The sequence below is a fragment of the Tamandua tetradactyla genome, chromosome X, assembly GCF_023851605.1.
Source record: "Tamandua tetradactyla isolate mTamTet1 chromosome X, mTamTet1.pri, whole genome shotgun sequence".
Taxonomy (NCBI): Eukaryota; Metazoa; Chordata; class Mammalia; order Pilosa; family Myrmecophagidae; genus Tamandua; species Tamandua tetradactyla.
In genome coordinates, this window is record NC_135353.1 from 102,246,820 (window position 1) to 102,259,145 (window position 12,326).

Here is a 12,326-nt window from a genome sequence, read left to right on the forward strand (position 1 = left end):
CTAATATTATATACACTGCTATATTTACTCAGTAAATATTTGATTAATGCATTTAATGAACATAGCATAAACTCAGCAGAGCAATAGGAATGGTTCAAAAGAAAAGGAGATTTGGATTGCTTCATCAGTCTTTAAACTCATTGTAGCACCCACCACATTTAGAGAAGTGTTTTATAACCTTACAGGTGAAAGGCTATAAATTGAATCAAATCCATGGATTCCCAGCCATTCTATACCTTGATTCTAAGGATTGGATTCCTCTTGCTGTACTGATTAAAGAAAAATACCTGGGATTGAATGAGAAACTTGGCATTGGCACAGAGTCTTGAAAATTAGCAGGCCAGGAAGCAAATACATAAGTGCTAAGAATTAATAGGAGAGAATTTGGCCTTGACCAGAGAGAAAAAGTGCTTTGTATCAAGACAGAATTAACACTCTAAGAATATCAGTAGCAGAGATGTTGGTTTGGGGTGGGGGGAGAGGAGGAAGTTGCCTTCTTTAAAAGAAAACTTGGGAGACTAGATGAAGAGGTAAACCCTAGAAGACAATATACTTCCCATTTGGAGAGGAAGGACAGACTATGCTGACTAAAGAAGGTATCATTATTTTTACCACCCCTCTCCTCAGCAACCAGGGATTATGAAAGGTTTGACAGTTTTGGGAGCATCCTCAGGGGAAGAACCAAAAGTAGAGAGAAACATGTCAGAGGGTGAGGTGATTAGGTGAGGAAAGAGACCATGAATTTCAGCTCTCAACATCTACACAGGAAGAAATCTTCCAGGAATCTGACTGTAAGTAGTATGTGAATAACAGATGCCTTCTACTCAATGGTCTACCTATTCTAGGCTTGGATTTGATCATCAATTGTAAGCAAAGTATTTGCTCTAGAGAATGGTCCCACTGATCCAGTTCTCCATTCAAAGACTCAACGCTGCTTCCACCTCCATTGACTGGAAAGCCACCCCTGTTTTATTGTCCTGACTCTACTTTTTTATTACAGGGTCCTTGTTCTGAGTTCTTTTTCAGACTTTATCCAGCTCTACTTCTTTTTGCCCCAACTGACAAAGTCCTAGCCACATCTCTTCAATAGCTCAGGCTTTCTGGAACTGCTTCCCTCATTGACCTACATTCACATTAACAAATGTCCACTTAAAAATCTCATTTTCCTCTTTATAAAATCATATTTATTTTGTAACCCACAGACACATATCATTGGCAGATGTAGTCAGAGACAAGCTGTCTTTGAATCCTTATGGTATTGCATCAGCCTATGCAACTGTGCATTCTACAAGCTATTGTGCCAAAGAAATAGCATTCTGTCAATTGATGTGGCAATGTTGAAATATTAGAGCAATTCAAAGGCCATGCCCAGTAGCTTGCTCAACACTTTGTTACAGCCCACAGACTGTATTGCTGGTTAACTCAAATCTGTTTTACCCTCAATAGGGATAGTTTCCATTGGCACATCACAGCCTAGCTGAAGGGTCAATTGGTATCATCAGTTTAAATTTAAAACATCAACAATATGACAGAAATTAGGCTAGATTCTGGGGTTATACAAAGAAGAATGAATCCCTGCCCCAAAGAAACTTACAAACTAGTTCTAGAAGCTCCAGCTCAGATTTGGGCAAACTACCTGATATCCACATTGATATTATTATCATTAGATACCAAGTAAGTGTCAACATGGCACAGCAATATATCATTTTGAAGAATGGGACTGAATATTCTTGGTGGCTTTAGTAGATATGGGATGTCCCAAGAGAGATGAGATCCATTCACAGGATGATCTTGAGATACAAGTGCTACCATGGGCTCTCAGACATACCAAGGACTGAAGGTATATGAGGTTAGAGGATGTAGGATTCTTATAGTAGTTCTATGCCAAAAAATTGATTGGTATCCAAAAAGAAAAATTCCATAACTGTGGGTCTGTTGACAATATATGACATGATAAAGCAGTCTCGGGAAGGGAGTTCTTAGGAGTGTACTCTGAGTAACAGATAAGCGAGAAGTAATAAAGGAAGAATCATCTGAATAGACTCACCATCTGCTCCTTCACCGCTTTTGCTTCTTTTATTGCGGCGAACATGTCTACTTTCCTCTTCAGAGTATGGCTTTTCTTCAGGAAAGAAGAAATTCAGTACAGCCATCTATAAAGATAACAAGTAGATGAGACAAAGTTTGACCCCAATTAGCCATGCCAACAAAAAAAACTAGTTTTCTGTAGACACTCTACTTTTACCTTAAATCCAATGTTTCTAAAACCTGAGCCCATCTTCCCCTCCAATGTACCAATCCTTTTATATTTGATATATTATTATTACAGTCATATAGGTATAGGATCTTGGTTCTTCTCTGAAACCCCTCCCTTTGCACTGAATAGAGTCCTTCTTCAAGTCCCATTTCTCCATGTATTTCTTGGGTTCAGAGAGTCCAGCCACTGATTTTGAACTTCCCTCACATACTAATGATGCTAACCTAGAATTAGACTTTAGTTTGTTACTCCCTCTTGGACTTCATTATTATACATCCATGCTTTTGTTATATTCCTATCTATGCTATAATTTTGGTTTGTTCTTAGTATTCTGTGTATCTAATACTGAGGTAACATTTGTATCACCTCTCTTCTCCTAGTTAATGAAAAAGCCCAAAATTATTCTCTCTTTTCTCTACACTCCTATAGCACTTGTTGTCTCTATAAGATTGTTCTAGTTTGCTAGCTGCCAGAATGCAACACACCAGAGACAGATTGGCTTTTAATAAAAGGGGATTTATTTTGTTGGTTCTTCAGAGGAAAGGCAGCTAACTTTCCACTGAGGTTCTTTCTTACGTGGAAGGCACAGGATGGTCTCTGCTGGTCTTCTCTCCAGGCCCCTGGGTTCCAACAACTTTCCCCGGGGTGACTTCTTTCTGCATCTCCAAAGGCCTGGGCTGAGCTGCGAGTGCTGAGATGAGGAATGCTGAGCTGCTAGCAGTGCTACATTGCAATCTCTCATTTAAGCACCAGCCAATTAAGTCAAACATCACTCGTTGCAGCAGACACGCCTCCTAGCTGACTGCAGATGTAATTGGCAACAGATGAGGTTCATGTACGGTTGGCTTATGTCCGCAGCAACAAGACTAGGTATGCTCACCTGGCCAAGTTGACAACTGAATCTAACTAACACAAAGATTAATTTTGATACTTGGTCCTCTGGGGTCTTATGATGCTTTCTCATAAAAATGCAATAAGATATTAATGTTTCATATGTGAATGAGCCTGATTTCATCAATGATAACCATAGCTTAACCATATACTTGCTGAATTGCATCATAAGTTCCCAGCATGAGTACTCCATTGTGGTAAAAAATGTGCTTGAGGTAAACAGCAGACAGTATAGTAGGATTAAATGTGATTCTAAGGGTGCATGGGTGGTTCAGTGGTAGAATGTTTGCCTGTCATACGGGAGACCTGGGTTTGGTTACTGACCCATGCACTGCCCCTTACCCCACTCCACCCCCAAAAAGTGATTCTTATCCTGACTCTGCCACTTACTAGCTGTTTAACCCTGGCCAAGTTACTTAAGCTTTCATTTTCTCATCTGTAAATAGGGATAATAATAGTGCTTTGTTCATAGAGTAGTTGTAGGATTAGCACAGTACCCAGCAGATAGTATGTGTTCAATAAATGTTAGATATTACTATGATTATTAAAACTAAGTTGCAAAATGGACTGGTTAGATAGTTTGGGGTTTAAGAAAGAAGAATAATTGAATTCATGCATTTTTATCCTAGGGTCAGTTAAAAAAAATAATTCTAGAGTCTGCATGTATCACCGTCTCCTGCATCTCTGTTCAATTGGGAAAAAATGGATAGAACCTAAAAGCCCTAACATTCTTCACAAACTTTTCTCAAAATCTTATGATTTACCCATTTGCATGGAACTATTATACCCAAAGGCCTTAATATGCAAGATTAGCAAATTGCAGGATACTTAGTACATTCATATATTAAATATAAAATTAATAAATGAATGTACAGATAATCCCCAACTTGCCAATAAAGTGTATTCCAAAACTTATTTAAGTTGAACTATATATTGTCAAACATGGTTGAATAACAGCAATTTCACATGATTCAGCTGAACATTATTTTTGAGTCACTTGAATGGAATGTAAAATGCATTTTTGCATGGAATCAACATAATGAAGACTGGGTACATTTCCAGACAAGCCCACAGAAGATTATTTAACTCAATATAAATAAGCTCCAGTACTGATAGTACTCTAAAACCAAACTGCTGTTTACAATAAAATCTCAATCATCTGTAACTCTAGGAGAACAAGTCATTGATGGAAAAGTTTCCTTTGTAACTTTAAGTGCTGAAATTTACTTCAGTTATTTTGAATAGAAATTAATCTACAATATATGACTTAACTCAAAGCTTACTGAACATGTGGAAAACTATTTGCCTGTACATTCAATGGCTCCAGTCCACTATGATTTTTAAAATTACTGGTATATTACAAAGTAATAAATGCTTTGTTAGAGAGAAGAAGGATGTTGTCTGGAACCAAGAGGAAAGGTACCTAATACAATCTCTGAGTGGGCAAGGTTTCTTGGAGGAGGTACTACCTCTGTGCATCCTGAAGGATGTCTAGGATCTAGCAATGAATGGAAAATGGAAAAGGCATTCCAGGGAGAGGGAGCATTATGTTTAAAGGTTCAGAGGAAAAAGAGAATGGCAGTTTTTAGAGATGCAAGTAGTTTACAATAAGTGGTAGGAGGTAGAAAGGAATGGTGAGAAATGAACCAAGGGATGTTAAACAAGGGCTATATCATGTTAAGGAATTTAGACTTCATTCTGCAACAGGGAGATCCTCTGAAAAATTTTTTACCCTTAAAAATGTCTGTACCTTATAAACAATTTGAGATATAATTTACCTACAATAAAGTACAAATATTTTAAGCAGTTTGAAGAATTTTGACAATTGTACATACCTTTGTAACCACTAATTTAATCAAGACATAGGACAATTCTATCAGCCCAGTATTTTCCTTCATGCAACATCCAGTCATTCTCTAGTCCCCTAGAGAAAACCACTGTTATTACTTCTATCACCATAGATTAGTTTTCCCTATACTAGAATTCCACATAAATGGAATCATATATGTGTTTTATGTAGCTTTTTAAATTCAACATAAAGTCAGTGAGATTCATCCATGTTGTAACATGTATCAGTAGTTCACTCCTTTTTATTGCTGAGTAGTATTTAGTTGTGTGGCTCTACCACAAATTTTTTAATGCATCCATCTATTGATGGACATTTGGGGCTATTGTGAATAAAGTTGATATAAACATTCATGTATAAGTAGAATTGCTGGATTATACTGTATGTATATGTTGTACGAAACTGCGAAACTGTTTCCAGAAAGACTGTACCATTTCATATTCCCACCTGCAACAAATGAAAGAGTTCAAGTGGCTCTGTATCTTTACCAACATGTGGTATTGTCAGTATTTTTTAACTTTGAACATTCTGGTGGATGTGAAGCCGCATTTCATTGTGGCTGGTTTTAGAGTTCATAAATTTCTCTCTGGGGCTTTTTCATCTCTTATGTTTGTCAACCTATAAGATTTCACTTCATTTACATGACTGTGGTCTGGATAGGTGAATTTGTCAGGTAACTAAGCTCTATATGTGTAGGTTATTACAATATAATGCTATTTCTAGGGGAATGGGATCCTGAAATCCAAAAGAAGAACCTCCCCACCATCACCACTGTAATTCCAGAATTTCCCTCATACTGTTTATGTTTCCTCATGGGCTTAGCTCCTTCGGGTGCTTTGGTAGGAACTCCATTAAGCACCTTCTGATGTCCTGGTGATGGCAGTAGAAGTTGCTTGCATATTAAGTTGCTCACTGTTTCAAAGGGTCTGATATAAGTTCCCACAGGAGGAAGGCTGTGAGAGAAGCAAATTTCTGAATACAGCAGAAACAACTCAGCTCCATAAGTAGCAGGAGTAATTGAAAATCCCTCGAGAGGTCATTGATCAGAATGGGACCTTCATAAGTATTCATCAGAAGGAGACTGCCTGTATATGAAAATTCTTTGAACATGGTTTTTATTTTCACATGAAAAAAATAGAGGAAAACAACACAGAACACTGCTTAAAGTGAAAGAAAATCCCTATTCACAGCACCCTCATTTGAATCTCAATTAGAGGTAGGAGGAAAACTATTCTTTGTATAGTATAATGGTGAAGACAAAATCAGTGGCTGCTCAAACAAAAAGGCTGGAACTCTAGCTTGAGTTTTGCATTCATTAGCACCACCTCCAGAGGCAAGATGCAGAATATGAACAAAGACTTCTTTCTTAGAATATTGCTTTCCTATTGCACAATAGAGTAGGTATCAGGAATGTTAGCCAAAGCCAGGCATTTTGCTCAAGGGGGAAAAATCTAATTCTTTACACTTTATTAACTAATTACACCCTTGTTTCCTATGATAAAATTACATAGTAAACAGCACCTGCAGATTACAGGGATCTCACCTGCAAACAATTCATTAACAGTGAGACATGAAGGATACATCCATTATAGCTAGTGATTCTCCAGATACTACTACAAATAGACTTGTTTTCTAATATGTATACCTACAAATTTATTGGGTTCTTTTAAAGCATGACAGAATAAAATTAATTCATTTCATATTACATAGTTCATGTACTTGATTGTGCTAGATGATTCACAGGAAATTAATCATAAGCCTCTTGAGGGTAGGCTCCATATGTTATTCATTTTTGTATACCTAGTGCCTAGTTCTGTTTCTGGCACATAGCAGGCCTCTAATAAATATCTGTCTACTGAAACAAATTATCAGACTATTACCAATCCATTTCTTAAAGCGAGGATATTATTTGGCTCTAACTGGACCTCATTTCTTTTTTTTTTTTATTAATTAAAAAAATTAACAAAACATTTAGAAATCATTCCATTCTACATGTACAATCAGTAATTCTTAATATCATCACATAGTTGCATATTCATCATTTCTTGGTACATTTGCATCGATTTAGAAAAAGAAATAAAAAGACAACAGAATAAGAATTAAAACCATAATAGAGAGGAAAAAAAAAAAAAACTATACCTCACATGCAGCTTCATTCAATGTTTTAACATAATTGCATTACAATTAGGTAGTATTGTGCTGTCCATTTCTGAGTTTTTATATCCAGTCCTGTTGCACAGTTTGTATCCCTTCAGCTCCAATTACCCCTTCTCTTTTTTTTTTTTAATTAATGGAAAAAAAGAAATTAACCCAACATTTAGAAATCATACCATTCTACATATGCAATCAGTAATTCTTAACATCATCATATAGATGCATGATCATCGTTTCTTAGTACATTTGCATCGGTTTAGAAGAACTAGCAACACAACCGAAAAAGATATAGAATGTTAATATAGAGAAAAAAATAAAAGTAATAATAGTAAAAACAAAACAAAACAAAACAAAACAAAAACCTATAGCTCAGATGCAGCTTCATTCAGTGTTTTAACATGATTACTTTACAATTAGGTATTATTGTGCTGTCCATTTTTGAGTTTTTGTATCTAGTCCTGTTGCACAGTCTGTATCCCTTCAGTGGACCTCATTTCTTGAGAGTATCCACATAGAAGTAGACTAACGACTCAATATACTACTGGCACCAATAAAATCAAAGGGATCCAAAGAGTGAGAGACTCCTAAAAGTCAGTGGTTATCACACTTTAGCATGCATTGGAATCACTAGGCATGAGTGTTAAAAATGCACAATTCCAGGCTGCCCACACCCAAAACTTAGATTGAGTAGGCCTGAGATGCGGCTCTAGAACCTGACTTCTAAACTGGCTTGCTAGGGGATTCTGATGCAGGAAGTCTTTCAATTACATTTTGAGAAGTGGCTGTATATATTGTTCATCTCTCAATTGGTTCTTTTATCAATAGACTGAAATAGGTAAATTCTCTTTTTGCCCTGGTAAAAATAGAGCTCTTACATAGATAGTGGCTCATCTTTTCTTCTGTCATCTGTTTATAGAGTTAATTTGCTTAACAACTTCGGTATTTCATCTCTCTCAAGAGGAGGCAGGTACTTACCATACTTTCTTTAAAAATTACCTATTTTTAAGAAGATTTCTATTTGAATATTCTTAAATAGTCTACTTTTCTTAGTGCAACCTCTGCCATCACCACCACCACCACCCATCAGTGACCAGCTAGAATATTCAAGTAAAATAAAAGCATTTATGCCCTGAGATGTTCAGCAAACCTCAAAGATGTTCAAGAAAACCATAGCAATATGTGAGCATCTGAGTACCAATCAGTGAAGAAGGTTGCCAAAACTAGCTTGCTGGATGTTATGGACATAAAATAAATACAGAAGAAGCTGCCTTTAAACACACCTCCAGTCCTGTAAGAATCTTTACCTCACCATGCTCTGATTATCAACAAAAGGAGATGGTTATTCAAGGCATTGTTGTCTGCTGAACAAACATCGAGTCCATACGATATGGAGACATACATATGGACTTTAACATACACAGACAAACAACATGCAAATAATCCCAAGTTGCATTGTAGTGCAATGAGAGCACTACAAAAGAGGAGGCAGTAAGCTTTCAAAAGTCGTGTGACAAGAAGGGAAGCACAGTATGTGCTCGTTTCTGAATGGTGTGTGCCAACTCTTGAGAGCAAGTAAACAAGAACACTCGACATTGATCACAGCCTCCCATAGGAACTACTACCAGCAGGGTGGGAGTTAGTGGCAGCAATCAGCCCAAGTGCCAAAGGAAGTTGGCACTGGGAACATCTCTGGTTAAGCACGAGGGATTACCATTCCCCATTGTAGATAAGTCTGAAGATGATTGAAATTATATAGTAAAACGTGAAGCTAAACACAATCAACATTTTTCATCACATAGAGTTAAAAGCAGTCACCGAATCCTGCTTTCTATACAGTCTGATTTAACAATCACTGCCTAACAATGTAAGTGACTAGAAGTCTAAAGCAAAAGCAAAAGAACAGTTTCTTTCTTTAGGTAGAATACCATAGTGTGGCATTGGTGTAAAACTGTACTCCATATCAGCTCAATCTCTGGTTTTCCTCTCCTCCCATTTATGGTTGTATGATGACCTAATATTTATCAAATAATGCTTTATCTGTCTCATATGAATTTTTCTTCCCTCAGTAAGCAGTTATTTCCTTAAGGGTAGGAGGGATATTTGTGGATTCATAACCTGTGTAGACTTGTCCTCTGGACATGAAATCTGTTTAAAATGAACATCAAAGGTAAAGGGGAATTATTAAAAATACAACTTCCAAATCAAAAGGGGTAAAATGGACTCCTGCTCTTATTTTCTGTGTCCTAGATTAACCTCTATTCCAAACATCCAAAACAGAGTTGGAAAAAAAAGCTTAGTGAATTACAAGTTGATCCTCATCGAATAGACAACACAAGTTGTGTCCAGTTTTGTATGACTTTGAAATTCATACCTACCACAGATGTCACATATACCTCATTGAACTGTTTTATTGCCAGAGTCAGAAATAAGCTTAATGTGAAATGGCAAGAGGACCACCACTACTGAGGTTTTGGAAGTCAGCTGGTCTACCCGCATTGAAGCAATGCTCATTGCTGACATGTGCAGAGAAGAAATGCAATGGCAGAAGGATACCCAGTCATTTTTGGTATGGTGAGTTTTATGGCATAACCACAAACCGAGGTGACATAAGAAACACTCTGAAGGACGCACTGAAGCACAGCTTCAAATAACATGGCATAGCTGTGGGCTTCTAAGCAAAACAGCAATAGGGACTGGCTTGGAATGCAACAATCTGGAATTTGGGAACTCTTTTTGAGCAAAGGCTTTCAGTTGACCACAAGGCTAACATAGAAATACAGACAGTGACAGGCTCCACAAAAACAGCAGTAGTTACAAATAAAAAAGCATCTGTATGTATGTCGTGTAGTAAGGACTTCTGGTTGAATGTTTAATCTTTGCTACCTATGAGTGTGGATGAAATCAGTAATGACATCTTTGAATAAGAAGAAGGGCAACAATATATACAGTAGATGACACAACCTTCCTATGGAAGCATCTACTTACTTAATTTGTAATTCCCCATCTTTATAAAGTGAAAGGCACTTTGGCACATAAGGAGAAAAACATATAGTTCCACTTCTAATATATGGAAGTCACTAAGGCTATCAGTTGTGAGTAGAATCAGTGTATGAATTAGTACAGACCTAGAGAATCTACAGCAGAGCTGGGAGGAAACCAAACCCAGACAATCCTGAGCTCTAAATTCAGAAAACGTTTTATCTTGAATATATCCTCTTAATTTTTTTTTTTTTTTTTTTTTAAAGAGAGAGGGAGGAAAGGAAGGAAAGAAAGACAGAGAAGGAAGGAAGGATGGAAGGAAGGAAGGGAGGAAGAAAGGGAAACATCTTTATTTTTATTATATTTTGTTTGTTTGTTTGTTTTTTACATGGGCTGGGGCCGGGAATCGAACCGTGGTCCTCCGGCATGGCAGGCAAGCACTCTTGCCCGCTGAGCCACCGCGGCCCGCCCCTCCTCTTAATTTTGATTTCTGAAAAAAGCTCTTGAAAACTGTATAATGATGCTACAGTCTATTTTTACAAAGTTTTACTAATGCAGGCTAGAGCAGCATTATGACCAAACTGAGATTGCCTGTGCAATCCATTTAAGTTCAAATTAGGATTTTTTTCCCTTTTGCCAGAATTTCACAGTCATTAGCATTCTGGTTCTTAATGGAGACTTCAACAACATAAATTACCTCTAAGCCATATTTGACCAAAACCTTCAAGATCAAGTATGGAGGAAGAATAAAATTGAGGCAGCTAGTCAAAAGACAGTTGCAACATTCAGAACAAGTCTTGAGGTGGGGGTGGGGTAGGGAATTAGGCTACAGGTAATATGCAAATTAAGAAACAGATAGCCTTTGACTCTGAGAGGGCAATAATGTTCCAAACATTGAAGAAAAATTAAGCAGTGGGAAAGATTTTAGGGAAAGATGAGTCATATTTTGTTTATATTGATATTGAAATATATTGTAGACAAGAGTTCAACTGTTACAATTAAGACTCAGATGATGAAAAAAAGGCAAAAACAATGATCTAGACAGACCCATTGGGTTGGATGATCACAAGTATCTGAACATGACCAGTGCACCATTAATCCAGTACTGATACTTGCACACAGAAATGTGGATATAGAAAGTACATCTCAAGGAGATTAGGAGATTATCCCAGGAGATATGTTCAAAGGGAAAGGTCAGCCAGGATAGGATGTAGGTACAGGAGATTGAATTCAAAGGAGAATCTAAAATATAGATAGCAAATTAGGCAAGGGGCAGGGAGGTTAATCAATAGTGATATAATTGGCAAAGATTCAGAGAAAAATAAATGCCTGGAACCCAAACCTGAGGATTGGGAAAACAATAAAGAGCATGAGATGTAAGTTAAGAAGTTGAAACACTGTAAAACTAGAATCATTAAGGGCAGAAAAGGACTGGTAAGACAACCTTTAGACCAGGAAGACCATTTCATTGTGAATTTGACAAGACCAAAATTGTAAGGCTGACCTCAGTTAATTTGGGATGTTAGTGCCTCATGTGTCCAGTCCAAGTGTGGCCTGGACCTCCCTTTAGGTAAATACAAAACAACCTGCTATACTACATCATGGGAGATGAAGACTGCTTCAGTAGCTGTAAAACTGAGAGAACATTTTTTCAATATGGGTACAGATTAGGATTTACATTAGTGTGTTTCTATGGAAATGTCATTTTCTCAGAGGAAAACTTCTGATTTCTTCTCATGACCATGATAGTGAATGAAGAAAGCATCTCAAAAGAGCTACCCACTCAAAAAGAAATTAGGATAAAATATAAACAAATGAAATGAAGTACAGAAAATACCTTATTCATTAGAGTTAATTTTATGCTTATCCATTGTTTTAACTGCTAGACTTCGGGACTAAAGCCATTTTGCCATGGAGGAATTGAGCATTAGATTTCATTGCTATTTACTAATCTCTTTCACTGGACTTTAACCCTAATGATTCTTCTAATTTTTACTAATGGATAAACAACAATGTAGGTGTGTTCAGTTCACAGCTTATTGCTCCTAAATACAAATATTTTCAAAAAAATTCTAAAAACTCTCACATACTTTAAAATATGACAAGTATATAGACATCTGGATCAAGATGGTTGATGAACCAAAGTGTTCTATTTTCCCTCTCTCCCCAAACCCTGTTAAAATGAAGACAAAATGAAAA

The 12,326-nt window shown here is 36.9% G+C and overlaps 1 protein-coding gene across 1 annotated transcript in view; it reads right to left on the reverse strand.

Annotated features, from left to right (window-relative positions):
* Positions 1-388: 388 nt before the first annotated feature.
* LOC143671513 (ectodysplasin-A-like) overlaps positions 389-12,326 on the reverse strand; it is a 474,212-nt gene continuing 462,274 nt past the window's right edge. Inside the window, exon 2 of the mRNA XM_077146708.1 lies at positions 389-2,153. Coding sequence (XP_077002823.1) covers positions 1,980-2,153 — 174 coding nt within the window. The 3' untranslated portion in view covers positions 389-1,979. The remainder of the gene's footprint in view (positions 2,154-12,326) is intronic.